The sequence below is a fragment of the Micromys minutus genome, assembly GCF_963924665.1.
Source record: "Micromys minutus genome assembly, chromosome: 10".
Taxonomy (NCBI): domain Eukaryota; kingdom Metazoa; phylum Chordata; class Mammalia; order Rodentia; family Muridae; genus Micromys; species Micromys minutus.
The window spans coordinates 49240253-49260792 of record NC_137979.1 but is presented as its reverse complement, the minus strand read 5'-3'; the positions used below and the strand labels follow the sequence as shown (position 1 = coordinate 49260792).

Genomic DNA, 20540 nt, shown 5'->3' with positions numbered 1-20540 from the left:
ACGCCACAGGAAATGAGCCCGCGGCGCTCGAAGTCAGCCGCCCACCCGGGCTCCCCGCGCAGGGGTGCTCCCGCCACCGCGTACGGGACCGCCCGGGAACGCGCGCGGCCGGCCACGGAAAGTTGGCGCCGGCGCGGGGCCGCGCGCTCAGGGCGCCCCCTCCCACTCGAGGCGCACGTGCAGCCGCGCCCCCGCTCCCAGGCCGAGACGGGACGCCCCCACCCCCACCGCGCCACGCAGTGCGCAGGCGCCTCCCCGCGGGTCCCGGCGGCGGGAGCGGGAGAGAGGGAGGCGGCGGGCGCGGCCGGAGCGGCTTCAGCCTCGGCTTGAGGGCTGAGGTGAAGAAGGCGGTGGCTGCGGCGGTGGCGGCGAGGCGGCGAAGGTGATGGCGACGCGGGGCCCATGAGGCGGCGGCCGGCGGGACGGGCCGAGGCCCGGCGGAGGAGGCGGCTTCGGGGGCGCCCACCGCCGGGTGAGCGGCGGCTTGAGGGGCCCCGGGCCGGGCGCGGCCGGGCGAACTCTGAGGCGCCTCGAAAGCGGCGGCGGCGGGCCGGGCTCCCCAGGGGCCGCAGGGCGGGAAGGAGCGTCCGCCGAGCCCCGAGGGGCGTCGCCACCCGCGTCCCGCCGCGGCCGCCGGCGCGCCCGCCCTCTTTGTCCCCCGGGCGCGCGGTTCCCAAATTGGGAGGGAAACGGCTCGGGCGGGCCGGGAGCGGGCGGCGGCGCTCCCGCAACTCCTCGGGGCGGTTGGGGGGCCGGGCTGCGGCTGGGCGGGCTCGTCTTTGTCTGACGGCCGCGGCCGCTCCTCGGCGGCGTGCTGCGGGGTCCGGCGGGTCCTCTGTCCCCCTCGGAGGGTTTTTTTCTTTCCTACGGGAGGTTTGGTTCGAGCGCTGAGGAGCGGGAGAGGGGCTGGAGGGAGGACCCGGCCCGTCGTTTCTTGCTGGACGCCTTTTCTTTACTTGAGATGACTTTATCGTCACTTCGTAAAACTTTGGAGCTCTGCTGTGGGTTTTTTTTTTTTTTTTTTTTTTTTTTTTTAATTGTTCTTCGTTGACTCTCCAGATTGAAAATAGAGAGGAAGCGCTTATGCTGTGATTGGGGCTGGCTGCTGCGTTTGGAGTTTGGAGTTGAAAAGATTTACGTGACTTGTGTTTAGAATTTGGGGTCCTCACCCCCCTCGCTTTGCGGATTATTTGGGATTGCTTTTCTTTTGCGAAGTGGGTGAGTTTGGTTTTTTTTTTTTTTTTTTTTTTTTGTCATTTGAAGATATTTTTGGTCCTGGGGACTGGCAGCGCTACAGAGTTCATTGTGCTCGTGATTTATTTTGTTCTCGTCCACACTGGGTGCAGTCGAGGAACTCAAGGTAGACCAAATTCTGGATAAGTTGTCCTGTATGTGTCTTAAGTCTAAACGTTATTATTGTTTTTGTTGTGCGCCTTTACAAGTGGGTATATGTGAAAGCGCTGCATAAAGCCATGTAAACTAAAGATGTTAGTTCTCTGTAAAGCAGAAATCAGTTTGTCTGTAGTACATGGGTATCTGTGAGAGGAGGATTAATAATGTAATTTTGGGATCAAATCCTTTCCCCTGTAAACAGTCTGTAGGTATTTTTCAGAGCAAGAATGCAAAACAGAGACAAAAGGGCTCCACAAATTTGATTGCTTAGTTCCCAACTAAATGAATTGTTTTTGTTAAAATTGCAGGTTTTGTTTGGGGCCAGCAGGGATTTATTTGCAGTTACTTTGAGTTTCTTAAGGGCTGTGTAATGGCAGAATGAGAGGAATTAAAACGGATTCTTCTGGGTAAAGGGTAAAAGGCTTTGTTACACCAGAGCTTCGGGTGCAGTGTACTGAAGGCAAAGGGCATTTTGGAGAGAAGTTCTGCACATGTGTTCTGATTTGTTCCGCTCTCAAAACATTGGTTTCGTTCTATTAGTTCTGTCCATTTGGAGAACCCATACTGTAAAGAATGGATGAGGAGGTATTGAATACTGGCTTCCATACAGCAGTAAATTCTTGTTTCACAAAGTCTGGAGTTGGCTGTCAGCACACCTTGGCAAAGGGTTAGCTTACAGACCCATGGAATGTATTTACCCAAAGGGTTTCCTACAACAGTGAGATGATGTCATTAAAGATTACATTTTACTGACCCTTATTGTCTATTACTACATCTGTACAGCACACTGGTCTATAAAACACGTTAGGATACTGAACTTCCTAACCTTTTAAAACTGAATAAAAGTCACAGACTTTTGACATCATCAGATGTTGCTAATAAAAAATTACATTTTACTTTTTAATGTTATTCTTTGAAGCAGGGTGGTGTGGGTGGATCTGGAACTTGATATGCCGACTAGGGTGGCTTTGAACTCCCTACTGCTTGACTCTCCAGAATGATAGGTTATAGGCAGTTCATTTAACAAACATTTTTGTGGTTTTGGAGACTATATCAAGGCTAAGTATGTGCTGTGTCACTGAGCTGTACCCCAGCAACCTTTTTTTCCATTAAGTACTTGCATGGGACAGAGCTAGGCATTGAAGAGACAAAAGGCGAGTACCAGCCTCTTTTCCTTCTCAGTGTTTTTAATGTGGGGAAAAAAAAAAAAAAAAAAAAAAAAAAAAAAAAAAAAGCTTAGCAATCTGGAAATTACCTAAAATCTTTGGGAAAAAAAAGCATGCACAAACTTTTAGAATAAATTTGTTTTCCCCCTATACTTCTGTGGCTTGTTTTATCTGTTTTTGTGGGATCTAACTTGTAACTCAATTAATTATAACCTCATGATGACTTATAGCATACCTTTTGAGGATGTTTGGAGTTGTGTGGAGTTAGATGCTATTTTTAGGGAATTCCTTTGGACTCATTCTTGGACCTGGGATTCCTAATTGCCCATCTAGAGTAGGTAGTTATGAGGACTTAGATTCCACCCTCTCCTCTAGAGTTCTGATTCTGCTCCAGCTCCTTGGGATGTTATCCCTCTCTGATGTTGGCCATGTCTTTACCTGAGGGTCTTGGTCTTACCCTCTCCTTAGTCTAAACATAGCTCTTCTCTGTCTTTGTTACCAGATGTATTCTGAGTTCTTGTTTTTGAGACAGGGTCTGATTGTAGCCCAGGTTGGCTCCAAACCCGTGGTGGTCTGCCTCTTTCTTCCCATGTGCTCATAGAATTAGAATTGCTACTAGAATTCTGTTTGGTGTGTGCCACAGTGCCCCGTTGGTGTACTGTGCTGGAGATGCAGCCCACATCGAGCATGCTAGAGGAGCACTCTAAACTAGGCTGCACCTCCAGCTTGTCTTCATAGTTGTCTTCTTTCCTTCTGCTCTGTACTAGAGATGGACAAACACTGCCGCAGAGCCTCACCCCAGCCCTGCTCACATGTTTTCTCTCATTCGTGTGTCTGTGACGTACTTGTCTTTTTCCTACTTCCCAAAATTTAAAGCTCAGCCAGAGTCTTTGCATGTATTACATCTGTTTCCTTTACTCCAGAAGTAACTCTGTCTTATACTCCTGTCAGGAAACCTTTTAGGACTGGACAGATGGTTCAGTGGTTAAGAACTTGCAGAGGACATGGGTTCAATTCCCAGTACTGACACGGCAGTTTACAGCCACCAGTAACTTTAACTCCAGGGTATCTTAATGCTGTCTTTTGACCTTGCAAGCACCAAGCACAAGTGGTGTGCAGATATACATATGAGTAAAATACTTATAAGAGAAAATGGAAAGGAACCTATTTCCTCCTAGTTTAGCCTAGGGACTAAGTACAGTACTCTCCTAGGAAATTTTGCTTACTTGTATAATGTTTATGCCACCATTAGATTATACAGTGTGTTCTGTAATATTTAGAGTAATATCTTGTTTTTGCTATCTCAGTACCCTTGGCACCTAGCTTATAATTACTTCATTTATGTATTCAGCAAGTTGATGCCCACTAATTTTTTCTTTGTAATTGTTTGGTATAGTAAAATACTTCAGATAACACTTAAATGCATCTACCTGGAAGTCTTGCTATTATTACCTGTTGTATATTTTTCTTGTTTTCTTTTGTTTGTTTTTTCCAAGATAAAGTCTCCCCTATACAGCCCAAGTTGACCTCAGAACTTGTCTTGCATACCTTAACCTCAAGTGCTAAGGATTATGGGTGTTTATGCCTTGTTTATATACTGTCTTTTGTATGTTAGGGGTCTTCTATATGAATATAGTGCTGTTTGTTGTGGTTTGTCAGTTAAAATATTTCTTTTAAATTGGACATGTGGCCCTTGTCTTTAATTCTGGCACTTTGGAATGTAGAGGCAAGTGTATCTTTATGAGTTCAAAGATACCCAGGGTCTACATAGTGAGACCTTTTCTCAACAAAACAAAACAAGACTAAAGAAATGGCTCAGGGGTTGAGAACACTGGTTGATGATAATGGACTAATCCTCAGAAACTGTAAGCAAGCCCCAATTAAATGCTTTCTTTTATAAGAGTTGTCATAGAGGGGGCTGGAGAGACAGCTCAGTGGTTAAGAGTACTGACTGCTCTTCCAGAGGTCCTGAGTTCAAATCCCAGCAACTCTATGGTGGCTCACAACCATCTGTAATGGGATCTGATGCCCTCTTCTGGTGTGTCTGAAGACAGCTACCATGTACTCATATATGTAAGATAAATAAATCTTTTTTAAGAAAAGAGTTGCCATGGAGATGGTTGGTGGTGGCTCATGCCTTTAATCCCAGCATTCAGGAGGCAGAGGCAGGCAGATCCCTGTGAGTTTGAGGCCAAACTGATCTGCAAATGGAGTCCAGGACAGCCAGGGCTCTTACACAGAGAAACCCTGCCTAGAAAATGAGAGTGAGAGGAAGTTGCTGTAGTCATGGTGTCTCTTCACAACAATAGAAATAGAACATTAAGACAGGAATGGTAGAGATATCTCAGTTTAGGAAAAATGAGTTTTGTGTGTCTAAAGCCTTTGCATCCTATTATAGTTAAACCTAGAATATAAAAGTGACTGTTTATGAAAAATTACGTATGTATGATTTATGGTTTGCATCTTAGGTGTCCCCCTGAACATGAGTTGAAGACTTTGGTATGCAGCTGTTGGGAAGTTACGCACACTTTAGGTGATTGTATGCCTTTGGAGGGTGTACTTTGACTCTGGTCCCTTCCTGTTCCTGTGCTTCCTAGTGCTGTGTGAGCAGTCCTGTCCTTCCACACACTCTCCCTGTGTGTCCAGAGTAATGGCATCACGTGATGCTGGACTGAAGCTGATACCAGAAGCAAGACCTTCCCATCCTCATTTTCTTTGTTTATCTTTGTCATTGAAAGCTAATAATGCACATAGATTACAAAGCCTTTTCTCTCTCTTCATTTTGGGTATCTAGAGGCAGGGTTTCATGTAGCCCATACTGGTATGAAACTTAGCATGTAGCTGAGCATATCCCCGAATTCCTGATCTTCCTGCCTCGAGTTCCAAGTGTGTACCATATCCTGTTGAAATCAATAGCTTTGTTATTTGAACCACAACAGAACTCTCAACAGTTAGGAGCTTTGTTTCTAGTCACTTTTTATATTTTCATGGGGAAGCTTCCCTTACATTCTCTCTCTCTCTCTCTCTCTCTCTCTCTCTCTCTCTCTCTCTCTGTGTGTGTGTGTGTGTGTGTGTGTGTGTGTGTGTGTGTGTGTGTGTGTCTGGAGGTTTGAAATTGCAGTACATGAGCATAATTTCTGAAGACTAGGAAAAGGAGATCTGTACACAGAGTAGTGTTCTTAAATTCTAATAGCTGATCATAAAGCTGTAAAGTCACATTTGGGTTTCTTTAAAAGCGTGTCTAGGACTGTATAGTAATACTACAGCATAGGTCCATTGAGTTTAAACTGAATCTCATGGCATGTTGATACCTCAACAAAAGAACCCTTGATATGAAGGAAAGAGATGAGAAGATGAGAATTGTATAATGTTCATGTTGCAAATAAACATTTAATGGAACTTGTAATTGAAACTGACTTTTTTAAAAAAAACTATATATGTGCAGAGGGGTTAAGCCCTGAACCTCCTGTGTAATAAATAAGCAAGTGCTCTACTCTCCTCATGTAAATCTTTAACCTCTGGTGGCTGTTTTAATCAGTTTTTCAAATAAAAGCAAATTCCTTCCAAATACTCAATATTGGATGAAAATCAGCAAAGAATAATGGCAGCAACTGTGGATTTTCAGGGACTATTGGGCTGAATATGGTAGCAGACCTGTAATGTCAGCACAGGAGGCAGAACCCAGATGAGGAGTTCAGTTCTTGGCTGTATAGGGAGTTTGAGGACAGCCTGGACTACATGAAATGCTGTCTACAAAAACCCAGCAATTTAAAACAAAGCACATATTAGGTGTGATAATTTACCTTTTTTTAATTAGAAAATTAAATTGTGTATTTGTGTATGTGTATGTATATAGACAAGTTTGTAGCATGATGCACAGATGAAGGCCATAGGACAACTTTTGGGAGTTAGTTCTCTCTAAACCCTATTGTGGTAGGGTCTTTCTTGGTGTTCTGTGCAGTATAGCCTGGGTTCACTGCCTTTGAGCTTCCTGACTCTTCTCTTTCCACCTCCCATCTCCATGTAGGCATGCTGGAATTATGGATACATGCCATCATGGGTCCCTCAGGACTGAAGTTAGTTGTCAAGCTTGTGTTACTCGCTGAGCTAGCTTCCTAGTAGTGTTTTATGCTTCCTCTCCATGTTGGTCACATACATGAGTCTGTTTAATTTGTGAAAATCATGAAGGAGTGTGCTTATATTTGTGTGTCTTTTCCCTCCCTGTTGCTGGAATTAAACATAAGGCCTTGTGCATATTAGGCAAGTGCTTTACCACTGAGCTATACCTCAGCTCCATTTCTTCATCTTACCATGTTTTATTAAGTAAGGTTACCAAAAATCAAAATTGCATATGAAAATTCAGACTGAAGAGTTCTTTTGAAAAGCCTGATAGGCTGTCTGAGCTGGAGCTGTGATCCTCATCCTCTTTGGGTGGTGTTCTGTTCTCCAGCTGTTACAGGCCTCACCTGCTTAGTTACTTGTATTATCTAATTTGTATCTAAAGAGCTAAAATGTTTAAAAAAAAAAAAAAGAACTTTCTTGAGAAAGAATTAAAATCTTACATGTCACTCTTGTTCTTTTAATATTTATTTTCTTTTTAGCTTTATATGTTTTGTTTAATTGTTTAATCTATACATGTTTGAACACACAAAACATTTTAAAATGGTATTTGTATGATTATAGCAACTTTCTAAGCTTAAAACTTTAAAATTATATGTACTTATGTTAACAAATATTTTTTATTACTTCATCTTTCTTGTCTTGATCACTCAGCCAACTTGTTTTGGCACAAATTACCACATGAATGCTAGAGCTCAGTTTTATATACAATGCACAGAATGGTGCCATGGTAATGATGCCATCCACGGTGGGCTTCCAAACTCAAATTATAGTTTTCTATTTTGCCTTTTTTTGTAGGAAAGATATTAAACCGTGATGATCCAAAAGATCAGAAGCAGAGAGCTCATAGTCAATATAAGCTCCACTTCCTATCCTAACAGCCAGAAAAGGGACCAATCTAAGCTTACCCTAGGGAATCATCGGGGAAAGGGCACCTGTTTAATGTCACCAAAATACCTGTTAGTAGTGCCATCCACAGCAAGTTAATTCAAGGAATGACAATCAAATGTTTTTCTAAGCCCCAGAGACTACATAGCCTGCTTGCACTAACAACTTAACCAAATCTGTTAAGGCGCCAAATCTGGACCATTAGCAGCCAGTGGCCTCAGTATTTATTTTTTATCTTTTATGTATGAGCTGAAGCTTCAGCTCACCAATGTAAAGCTCACAAAAGGAGCTGGTGAGATGGCTCCTGTAAAGAGCACTGGTGGCTCTTCCAGAGGACATAAGTTCATCCCAGTACCCACATGCTAGCTTACAACCATCTGTAACTCTAGTTCCGGGGGATCTGATGTTTTTTTCTGACCTCTGCAGGCACCAAGCACACATGTGGCACACAGACAAAAATGCAGGCAAAACACTCCTACATTTAAAAAAAATTAAGTAAAACTACCAAAGAATGTTTCTAGTGTATCTGCAAGTATACATAGCCATCACTATGGTTAATTTAAGAATACTTTTGTTCCTCTAAGAAGAATGTTACTATCTTAAAGTAGTCATTGCCCACCTCACAGACTTAGACAACCACTAATAAACTTTCAGTCTAATTATAGATGTTTGAATTTGTCTAGATAATTTTGAATTTTATCTAGATAATTGTGGATACTTGAATATTGTATTCTGTGCCATATAAAAAGATTAAGACAGGCATGATAGCACATTTATAATCTCAGAATGTGGACAGCTGTGGTAGGATTGTAACTTCCAGGCTATGACATGCCTAGCAGGGTTCTGTCTCAAATAATATTTCTGGGGTTGGTGGTATTTTATTTTATACTTCCTAGGAACCACCCCATCACTCAGGAAAGTCATGGCAAGAATGAAGGAAAGGAACCTACAGGCAGGAACTGAAGCAGAAGCCATGGGGGAGCTCTGCTTACTAGCTTACAAATAATGTATTTAAAATATTTTCACTTGATTTTATGTGTATGTGTGCCTGAGTGTATGTTTACACGTACTGCATGTGTTTGGGTGTCCTCAGAGGTCACAAGATGGTATTAGATCCCTTGGAAATTGAGTTACAGGTGGTTGTGGTATGGGTGCTGGGAACTGAACCATCATCCTCTGCAAGATTAAACACTTAACTGCTGAGCCATCTCTGTAGCCCCTCAAAGAATAATTACATATTTTTAAAAAGTTGTAGATGTAGCTGTAATCTTAGCATTTAGGAAGTAGAGGCAGGAGGGTCAAGGCTAGCTAGGGCTACAAAGAGATGTAGTGAGACCCTTTCTCAGTCTATCCTCAGCCCTATCCCCTCAAAGTCGTTGTCTATTATCTCATTATAGAGGTTTATAACAAGTTATAGCAAATATTCTGTATTAATTTAGGAATAATTACAGATGTAGTATTACTGGTCGAAAGATTGTCTTTTAGAGTTTTTTTCTTGGGGAAGAGTAGCTTTTTGAGAGACTGTAGACCAAGTCAGTGACTATCCTGCCACTGTGCCCATCGGTATTTCAGTTCGTGGTAAAGATTGCTCTGATTTCTTCTAGAGGTATACTAGATGACAGTTGCCATTGCTGTATGATGTGAGAACTTCTACAAGCCTTAGTCAGTATTGGAAATGTTTATTTTTCCAAGACTGATCATTGTTTAGAATTCTTGATTTGATCTAAGCTTAGGCTGTTTTAGACATGGGTACCAGTACTGTCCTTTTTGAATGCAGACAGCCCCACTTAAGAGGCATTGTGGATGAATGTGCTATCCCACACTTTTCCAGCTGGTTCCTCAGTGTTCTTGAATTCAAGCAGAATGGCTCTTTGCCAGTGTAAATTGGCACTTCAGCCCACAATGGTGTGTTTTATTTCCTTGTTGGTTTACAGAGCCAACATTTCAGATGCCTCTCTTTTCAGAAGGTTTTATAATTTGATTCATGATAAATTATATTTTGTGTTTCTAAAATGTTGTTTATAGCCAGAAACACTTTTGAAAACAACTTGTTTTCATGTTTATGCTACATAGATTACTGTTTGCCAATTAGCTGCCATAATTCTTATTATTTTTTTTTTTTAGAAATTGTCACCAGCTAGTTATTAGGCATCTATTATCACTGATGTGCAATTAACTTCCACTTAAAACGTTCCAGTTAAACAAAACTTCATTGTAAACTCTGTAATTGATTCCTTGTCTACACAATAAAGCATAGTCATTCAGGAATGTGAGTCACTGGCTCGATTCTTAGGGGATTGCTCAGCTCTTATTATGGGATGTCCAGATCGTTGTTCCATACCTTGGGATCATGGCAAGCCCTTCTTGAATATTTTACATTTAGTCTTTTCTGGAATGACTGCTTGGGAAATATCTTTATGAAAATTTTACATCTTATTATTGTTAATGTCACCACTGTTACATCGCTTCCTTCCTTACCCTGGAGTGCTGAATTTTATGTAATTTTTCAGTTTTATGAATTTTATTCTGGCAAAGATAGTATTAAGCAGTGGGAACCTTAGGAATCAATTAGTTTGGTATTCTCCAGTTATGTCACAAGTTGAAAATATGGAGAGAGGGACTGGAGAGATAGCTTGGAAGTGAAGAGCATTTTCTGCTCTTGCAGAGAACCTCAGCTCAGTTCCCAGCCACCTGTAATGCCCCAGGGTCATTTGAGACTCCTTTGGCCTAAGTGTACAAGGAAGACCTGATTCCTGAAGCCCATGCCTCACATTCTGAAATCACAGCCTTGGCTCCTAGTCCATTCTGCTCAGTTTCACAAAGTTTGGGGTTAAGAGTCAATCACTTAGTTCATCTTAGATTTTGTTTTTATTTAGAAATTAGGATTTTAAGGTATTGACTGCCAGTGCCAGGCTAAGGGTATGGCACCTAGTTGGTCGAGCTTTCACATAGTAGCCACCAAGCCCTTGGGTTCTGTACCCAGTGACACATAAAACTCTTGGCTGACAAGTTATCATTAATTCCAGTACTCAGGAGGTAGAGATGGGGGAATACCTTACCTATACATTGAGTCTCAAGTCTAGCCTGGAATACATTTGACCCTGTCTAAAAAAGAGGAAGAATCAAAGACACATATGATCAGGAAGAGAAAAAAAAAAAGAACTTGATAGAACAAAAGAAATTAATAAGAGTTTGAGAATTTCTTAAAGTATTTTTATTGTTTTTTGTTTTTTTAAACAGTCTCATCATGTCTCTTTTGGACTTTGAGCTCAGAGAGCTACCTGTGTTTGCTTCCTCAGCTGGGATTAAAGGTGCACACCACATTCATCCCAGGGAAGGTGCTTATATAAATGAAATTGTGTGGTGTACCCACCTTCAGCCTACTTTTCATGATCTAGTGTTCTACCGTTTAAGTTCCTCCTGCATCCGCCTGTCTGGGCTGTCTCGTTGACTCTGTGAGCCTACTCTGCTTTGTGTGTTTCTTCTTGCTCTAGAAACCCTCTAGTTAGCTTAGATAATTAGAGGTCTTATTGTTGTTTTCCTCTCAGGCATCTCTGTCATGTATTGTCTATTTAAGGAGTGAATAACTACTGTTTTACAAATTTCTCCCACTAGTGTTAATGAAGATATACAGACATACATAGGCTCATATCCTATGCTTGCCTTGAACTAATGATGTCCTGCTTCAGCAGCCTGAGTGCTAGGATTATAAACTTTGCTGCCATAGCTAATCTGTCTGACTTTTTAAAAAAATTTATGCTATCTATAGTTCTCAGTGTGTGTGTCTGTCTGTTTTTCTGAGAGAGAGGGACAGAGAGAGAGAGAGAGAGAGAGAGAGAGAGAGAGAGAGAGAGAGAGAGAGAGAGAGTGTGTGTATCTGGGTGTGTTGTATGTGTGAGTGCTAGAGCTGAAGCTGGGATTATCTGATATGGGTACTGGGAATTGGACTCTGGACCTCTATAAGAGCAGGGTATGCTGTTAACTGCTGAACCATCTTATAAGCCCCCATCTGGCTTTTACTTTATTTTAAAATTAATTCTAAATTTACTTAATTTATGTGTATAGGTGCTTTGCTTACATGCATGTCTGTGTATCACATACATGTCTTATGCCTTCAGAGGCCAGAAGAATGCATCAGATCTCCTAGGACCAGAGCAACAGGTGGTTATGGCCACTGCGTGTCTGTTAGGAATTGAACTAGATTCTCTGGAAGAGCAGCCAGTATGAAGAGTAAAAAGAAACTCATTCCACAGCCCCCTTGAACTGTTTTTAGTAAACTATTTTTTTTATTATGACGGTAGGAAGTGGAAGCTAATCAAGTTCTAGGCTAGCCAAGGCCAACACAGAGATGCTGAAAATCCAAGAAACTGAATATATAGATAAATAAATAGAGGAGGCTAATCACATTTCTTTTGTCTTTTTGTCCTCAAAAGAATTTGAGAGCCAAATGACTTTAGGTACAGGATTTAAAGAGCCATTGCCAAAATGAAACATCTTGGGGGGACCAAACAAATAGATTTCTGAAAAACGGTGAACAAAGATGAGAAACTGAAACTTGAAAATAAAATACTTCTAGCCTGACACTAGATTCTGTACAACATTCTGTTTTCTGCTTAAGCCAGCCACAAGTCTCAATGCCTCGTGAGGGTGATATCTCTCTCCCTCTCCCTTCCCCCTCCTTCTCTCTTTCTCTCTCCCTTTCTCTCTCTCCCCCTACCCCTCTCTCCCTCTCTTTTTCCTCCCTTCTCCCTCTCCTTTTTTGCTTTTGTTGTTTTATTTTTTTAAGACAGTGAGGCAGGGTCTCCCTGTGTGGCCCTGGCTGTCCTTGCACTCACAGTGATCTGCCAGCCTCTGCCTCTTGAATTCTGGGATTAAAGTCCTATGCTACCACTGCCAGGCTTACTTACTCTCTTTTTGAGACAAACCGATGAAATGGGAATCAAGAAAAGTATAAAAGATTGTAACAAAGGGTATGAAGCAGGTACTAGAGAAATACATCTATTTATTTGTTGATTAGTATAGTTAGCACTTAAAATGTATTTTTCCTTGGTCTGAGATGCTGAGGTAAGGATCGTGGGTTTGTCTTTTAGGGGCACCCAGTCAAGTTGAGGTGACAAGATACAAAGTTGAGGCACTCATAATAATCATGGTAATATGTTTGGTTTGCCTTGAGTCCAGACACAGCTCTCAGGACTTGGTATGAACAGTCTGTACATCTCCCCTTTAATAGTTGTCTCAGCCTTGCAATTCCCAAACTGTTTCTAATTTCTAATTTCTCAATGTCTGGACATTACCCTAGTTAGCAATTCTGTCCCTGTTGCTTGCAAGGAGCCCCGGGAATTTTTATTTCTTTTTTTAAGCTTTAGGTTGATTTATTCTACATTTAAGATCTTAAACTCTGAAACTGTTCTTAGCAAGTGGGGTTTTGTTTGTTTGTTTTGTTTTTGTTCTTTTAAGGGAGGCCAGGGTCTTTTTTAATATTTATTTATTTATTTTATTGCATGTGTGTTAGTGTTGTGCCTGTATGTACATCTGTGCATCGCTTGCATGCCTGGTGCCCAAGAAAGTAGAAGTTGTCAAACCCTGCAACTGTAGTTACAGATGGTTGTGAACTGCCATGTGGGTAGTGGGGACAGAACCTGAGTCCTCTGTAAGAACAGCAAGTGTTCTTAACCACTGAACCATCTTTTCAGCCCTGAGAGTTTATCTTTAATAAATCTGATCCCAAGGACTGGGTTGAAGTCTTTTCTATATGAAACCCTTTTGTGGTCCCTTTGTGGGTATTCGAGTGAATCTGGGAGTCCAACCAGGCCCTTTAGCATGCTAAATGAACACTACTACTGAGCTATACCTCAGCTGTACGTATAAGGACATCGCTAGTAAGTGCCAAACTGCAGGGCAAGACTGCTGGCTTCACATTCTGTTTTAAGGCACTCAGTCATTAGATGGTCTTGGACAACTTGTACACATTGTCCAACTCTCACTCTCATGTTTGTGGAGACCCAGTAATAGACCACCTGAGATTATCTAGACAAAGTGCTTTATACTTAATTTTGAAAAATCCCATGAACTCTGTTTAACAGAAAAGTGCACCAAGATTTTGCTTGGTTCTAATAGTATATAACAGAAAAATGTTATGAATTTTGGGTCTAATGTAACTCACTGGTAGATTGCTAGTAGTATAAGACAAGGTAAATTTATATCTTAAGTTATCTGGAAAACAGACTAAAAATAGTGTATTTGGTTTCTGGTCCAATAATTGTTATATAAGCAAACTTTTTTTTCCCTCAGTATGTATGTGGGTATGTGAATTGTTTTGACTTACAGGCCACCATGAACTATAGTAGTATTCCTTTTTAAAAAATTAGTGGTGGTTCTGCTAGCCCTTTGGAAGACCATGGAAGTTCTTTAGAAAGATTGCCCAACACCCATTTTATGAGTTGTTAGAATTAATAAGCACATTATTTCTGTAGAAAGAAACAGTAAAATGTTGAAACAGGCTGCTTTTTAAAATCAGGTTTATATTGCTGGCCAGTGGTGTGGTGCATGCTTTTAATCCCAGCACTCATGAAGCAGAGGCAAATGGATCTCTGATTTTGAGGCTAGCCTGGTCTGCAGGAGGACAGCCAGGGCTACACAGAGAAACCTGGTTTTGAAAAACCCAAACCAAACCAAACCAAACCAAACCCAAAGGTAAGATAGTCTGGGTGGCCGCATCTTGAATCCCTGCACTCTGGAAACAGAAGCAGGGAGATCTCTGAATTGGAGGAGAGCCAGGGCCACAACAAAGAAACCTTGTTTCCAAAACCAAAGGAAATTGGTTCATTTAGCATAGAGTTTGGGGCTTGAAGGACATGGTACTAGTTTCTGGTTGGTTCTGGTGGTAGATAGCACAGCAACAGCAGGAGATTGTGGCAGGAGGTCATCATGCCAGTCAGACAGATTGGACTGTTAACTCCCTCTCCCCAGAATTGAGTGCAAAAGACTACCATTCCCTTCTAAGGCCAGCATCCCAATGGCCTATAGAGCTTCCACTTGGCCATTCTAAGACTCCAACATGTGAAGTTTAGGAGGAGACACATTCAAACCATATTTATTCAAACACATATTCTTTTTTCAAAGATTTATTTATTTAATTCACATGTGTGAGTACACGGTCACTGCCTTCAGACACACCAGAAGAGGGCATCGGATCTCATTACAGATGGTTGTGAGCCACCATGTGGTTCCTGGGAATTGAACTCAGGACCTCTGGAAGAACAATCAGTGCTCTTAACCACAGAGCCACCTCTCCAACCCTGATAATGTTATTTTTTTTATTGTAGAAAGCTATTCATTTTTTAAAATAAAAAAATGTTTATTCTATATGTATGAGTGGTTTGCCTGCGTGTATACATGTGTATCGTATGTGTGCCTGGTGTCCCCAGAAGTCAAAAGAATGCCTTGAATCCCCTGGAATTGGAGCTAGTTGTGAGCCACTGTGTGGGTGCTGGAAACCAAACCTGGATCCTGTGTAAAAGCAGTCAGTGCTCTTAACCACTGAGCTTTCTCTCCAGCCCCTAGATTTATTTATTTTATTTATAAGAGTGTTCTGCTATATATATGTGAACCATGTGCATACTTGGTGCCTGAGAAGGTCAGAAGAAGACATTGGATCCACCAGAACTGGAGGTACAGGTGGTTGTGTATAACTATGTGGGTTCTGGGAGCTGAAGCTGGGTCTTTTACAAGAGTAGCAATTATTTCTACCCACTGAGCCATTTCTCCTTCCCAGTTAATGCCATCTTACTTACACTTGGGGGTTCACATGATAAAGACTGGAAGAAATAATGGAAAGCCAAAGCATTTTAAGGGGTTTTGGTTGTGGAGTGTGTGTATGTGTGTGTGTTGGCTTTTTTAAGGTTTTATTTTATGTGTATGGATGCTGTGTATGTATGTGTATGCATGTATGTGTTCCTAAATTCCTGTTAAATTACCATGGAATATTCAGGGGTTGTTTTTGTTTTTGAGATAGGGTCTGTATTACACAAACTAGCTGGCCTAAAACTCGGAGATCTGCCTGCCTCTGTCTCCTGAGTGCTGGGATTAAAGGTTATGCACTACCAGGTCTAGCCTCAGGAATTGTTTTAAATGTATTTGTTAAATAAAATGATAGTGGTGAACAAAGTTGTCTTATGGATGACATTTGTCCTTAGCTTTCCAGAGTTTAATAATGGACACTGATTTCTGCTTCATTGGTTTGTTTGTTGTCTCCAGACAAGAGTCTCGCTGTGTAGCTGGCCAGCCTGGGACTCTCTGGAGACCAATCTGGCCTCAAATCCACTTTTTACATTTTGAGTCACAGTCCAGGTGTTTTCTTTCTTGACTTAGTGAGGCACTGGATCTGTAAATCACAGCCTGTGGAGGTGGTGTCCCAGTGACTGAGCCAGCTGTTGACTGTTTGAGCTGAACAGCTTGCTCCTACTGGGCTGCTCAAATCCTAATGAGAAGCATTGGCTGTGAGAGAGGCAGGCTGCTTTTGTTTTCTGCTGGAGTCTTCAAAGTTCATTGGTGGCTCTGTTTGTTTTTTTGTTTTGAGTCCGGACCTCATTTTTAAGCCTGGATGGCCTGGAACTCATCTGCCTGCCTGTACCTCCCTCTTCCAAATGCTGGTTTAGAGCTGCACTTCACCATGCACAGCGGCTCTGGATTCTATTAATGGTGCATTCCCTGCTATGGTTTCTTTTATTTTTAAGTTTATTTATTTTGCCTGGATGTATATGTATATACACGTGTACTGTGTGCTTATCTGGTGCCTGCAGAGGCCAAAAAGTAGGCATCAGATCCCCTGGAACTAGAGTTAACGGAGAGTTGTGAGCCTCTAAGTGGTTGCTGGGAACTGATCCCAGGTCCTCCAAAAGAGCAGACAGTACTCTTAATTGCTAAGACATCTGTCCGGCCCCTATCAGGTTTTCATGGAGCCTGATGATTTAAAATGTTGAGGTCACTGTTAATTTCTCTTGTCACTTGTTATGGGAGGAGAAGAGTGGTGTATTTGCAGTCAAGCCTGTTTCCAACTCATTCTGAGTGACTCCTGAGGCACACAGAAAACTTTGTTTCTTCCTGAACTTGACATGCTAGTGACTCATTGTTTTCTGTGGGAGGAAGTTTATGACCAGATCTTTTCTTTTTCTCTTCCAGAGAGAATTTGGGAAAGTAACAAACAAAGTACAGAATCTGAAAAAAGGTTTTGGGTAACAGAAGTTCTGGTTAACAGGTAAGTGTTAGAACTTGGTGGTGGTGATTTACCATATGTGTGTTTTGTGTCAGATGTTTGAATAGGATTAATCTGTGACCTGGATTCTAGGCATAGGTCTAACTTTATTCTTTAAAATGCTGTTTTTAAAGGTAGGTATGGTGGCAAACACTTATAATTCCAACATTTCAAGGCTAAGGTAGGAAGATCTTGAGTTCAAAGGTCAGCCTAGGCAACAGTTGATCCACTGTCTGAGAAACAAACAAACAAACAAACAAACAAAAAAAAGGATCAAGGCATTTCTTGCACCTTTAATCCCAAGTTCCAGGACAGAGACATGTGCATAGCAAGGACTTCTCTCCAAAAACAAACAAAAGGCTGTTTTTTAGTGAGTTTGCCTACTGGTCGGATTTGTTGCTTTCTTAGATCAGTTTAGCAAATGTCAGTACAGGGTTTCCCTGTGTAGGGAAAAGTATTTGTTGTAAGAAAATCGATTGTGGACTTTAAAGCAAAACCAGGGTCGTTCTGCTGTGTGGCCTAGCAGGAGGCACCCCTTGGTTCTTTTCTCTTTAGTGCTCATCATTGGTTGTTTGCAGCCACACTATTCATTAATTAACTTTTGGGGAAAAATGGGAGAGGGGCTCACTTATGTATTGTTGGCTGTCCTGGAACAAACTTTGTAGACCAGGCTGGCATTGAACTCAGATTAGATTCCCTTGTCTGTTTTTTCAAGTGTTGGGATTGAAGGCACATGTCACCACACTTGGCTTCCTTAATTACTTTAACACTTTATTACCTGCTTTAAAACTTAAACTTTCTAGTAAACTGCCTCTTCATAATGGAGTCCAGCCCAAAGACCCCTTTTATAATGGTAAGGTCTATGACTGGACCAGAAAGTTACCCCAGTGTCTGGATGTCCCAGAGCACACTAATGTATGTAAAAACACAGCGTGCTGCATCTGAAAAATAATGTCAGTGAAGTAGAGAACAAACAAAACCTTGTATGTGCAGACATGGAATAGGGTGCTGTCTCACCCAAAGCTGTTGCTATGAGGTGCAGTGAGATTCTAATATCTGTACTACTGTTGAATCTTGAAGTGGGACAAATCTCAGGTTACGGTGTCCCTAGAGATACTATGAATTTACATTGTTAGGGTTGGATTATTTGTTGGGACTGGGCACCAAAAATAGAAAACTATTTTTAGCTTTTGTTGATTTCCCCTGCTTGGTACTTTCCACCTACCAGGACAAACCAATTCCACCATCATGAGTTGGAGCTTCCTGACTCGCCTGCTCGAGGAGATCCACAACCATTCAACATTTGTAGGGAAGATCTGGCTCACTGTGCTGATTGTCTTTCGAATTGTACTAACTGCTGTAGGAGGAGAGTCCATCTACTATGATGAGCAAAGCAAATTTGTATGCAACACAGAGCAGCCGGGCTGTGAGAATGTCTGCTATGATGCCTTTGCTCCGCTCTCCCACGTGCGCTTCTGGGTATTCCAGATCATCCTGGTTGCAACTCCCTCTGTGATGTACCTGGGATATGCTATTCATAAGATTGCCAAAATGGAGCATGGTGAGGCAGACAGGAAGGCAGCTCGGAGCAAACCCTATGCCATGCGTTGGAAACAGCACCGGGCTCTGGAAGAAACAGAGGAGGACCATGAAGAGGATCCTATGATGTATCCAGAGATGGAGTTAGAAAGTGAAAAAGAAAATAAAGAGCAGAGCCAACCAAAACCTAAGCATGATGGCCGCCGCCGAATCCGTGAGGATGGGCTCATGAAAATCTATGTGTTGCAGCTGTTAGCCAGGACTGTGTTTGAGGTGGGCTTTCTAATAGGGCAGTATTTTCTGTATGGCTTCCAAGTACACCCATTTTATGTGTGCAGCAGACTTCCTTGCCCTCATAAGATAGACTGCTTTATTTCTAGACCCACTGAAAAGACCATCTTCCTTTTGATAATGTATGGTGTCACGGGCCTCTGCCTATTGCTTAACATTTGGGAGATGCTTCATTTAGGGTTTGGGACCATTCGAGACTCACTAAACAGTAAAAGGAGGGAACTTGATGATCCGGGTGCTTATAATTATCCTTTCACTTGGAATACACCATCTGCTCCCCCTGGCTATAACATTGCTGTCAAACCAGATCAAATCCAGTACACTGAGTTGTCCAATGCTAAGATTGCCTACAAGCAAAACAAAGCCAATATCGCCCAGGAACAGCAGTACAGCAGCCACGAGGAGCACCTCCCGGCTGATCTGGAGACTCTGCAGCGGGAGATCAGAATGGCTCAGGAACGCTTGGATCTAGCAATCCAGGCATACCATCACCAAAACAACCCCCATGGTCCTCGGGAAAAGAAGGCCAAAGTGGGATCCAAATCTGGGTCCAACAAAAGCAGTATTAGTAGCAAATCAGGGGATGGGAAGACCTCCGTCTGGATTTAATCTTGGTTGGGCTTAAAACTTGGGTTTTCATAGTTTATGGTAAGCAGCAACTTGCTGAATAATGACTTCCATTGAGTAAACATTTGACTCTGGTTATCTTCAGGGATGCTGCTGGCTCATGATCCAAACTCAGGGGACTCTGAAGGTGGAGCTGGGATGAGTCGGGAGAGGGAAACACAGTGTTCCCAGGCACATGTTCTCAGCAATAATGCAGTTGCAGAACTTTACATTTGTGTCTTCCAGATCCAGAGAACAGATATATTTAAATCATTATTGTTGAACAGTTTCTGTATGTACAGTATTATGGTACATTTTTTTAGTATGATAACTTTTTTGTATTTGTACATTGGACTGCTATAGTTACACTTTTTTATATTAAAGGAAAAAACCCTTGTAAATAATGTCTGTTAAAGGGTAGTGTTATTACTTTGTTTAGCAAATATCTTGTGATTGGAGTTCTAGTAGATGGTACACTTAATAAAAGTGCCTCTCGTGTTTCAGGAAAGATTTAAGATATATAGAGAAATTAAGGGAGAAACACCAATCCCCAAGTGTTTGGGAGAAGATCCCTGTTAGAAAGAGGTTGAGATCTTTCTTATATTTGAGAGATCTTGGAATCTCCTTCCTGTGACCAGAGTTGTTGTTCTTGGAAAATGTTTCCAAAGGAAGTCAGTGATTTACTGCAGATTTCCTCTAATCACCCGGCATGGCTGCTGTGTGCTTTGATGGTGTGTTCTGACTTAAAAGACTGATACACAAGGATGCCCCTGGTCAGATAGCAGTGTGTCCCACTGATGGTCTTGACAGTGCTACGGTCTAAGCTGCTTCTTCCAGGAAGCAAAGCCATGCCGACACCTGGAGAATGAACTACAGGAAGTTAAGTTGTAAAGCTGTTCACTTGCCCTAAAATCTCTGTCCAGAAACCTGACTCTGATTTCTGAAAACACTGGGCATGAATATTTTCTATATTTGTTAACATTGGGAATACAAACAAAAATTTTCAGATTAGAAGCTACTTGTAATGAAAATGGCAAAAGAGCTGAATCCAGATATGTTGTTTTAATAGTTTTCTGTAAAATGTGTATGAGTCACCCATGTCTGCCAGTGTGGGTTGCTCTCTGAATGGCCAGTCTTTGAGATGAGTTCAGTATTTATTCCCTATTAGCATTTGTATTTGTTAATGGCAAGGATTAATGTTCATAAACTAATAATTGGCAGTGTTTTCTTTCTATCTTTAATCTTACGTCACGTTGGGAAGCTTTATCTTCCCTTAAGTTTGGAAG

At 41.9% G+C, this 20540-nt stretch overlaps 1 protein-coding gene across 4 annotated transcripts; it reads left to right on the top strand.

Moving 5' to 3' along the window:
* The first annotated feature begins 244 nt into the window (after window positions 1–244).
* On the top strand, window positions 245–19698 carry GJC1 (gap junction protein gamma 1). 4 transcript variants are annotated; one of them, XM_080923103.1, is made up of 3 exons: window positions 245–382; window positions 16746–16821; window positions 18047–19698. In XM_080923103.1, exon 3 carries the CDS (start codon window positions 18067–18069, stop codon window positions 19255–19257), a length of 1191 nt encoding a protein of 396 aa, XP_080779229.1. In that variant the 5' UTR covers window positions 245–382; window positions 16746–16821; window positions 18047–18066; the 3' UTR covers window positions 19258–19698. The 4 variants fall into 4 exon arrangements, with proteins under 4 accessions (XP_080779229.1, XP_080779230.1, XP_080779227.1 ...); XM_080923104.1 differs by lacking the exon at window positions 245–382 and adding an exon at window positions 436–472; XM_080923101.1 differs by lacking the exon at window positions 245–382 and adding an exon at window positions 1107–1218.
* Window positions 19699–20540: the final 842 nt, after the last annotated feature.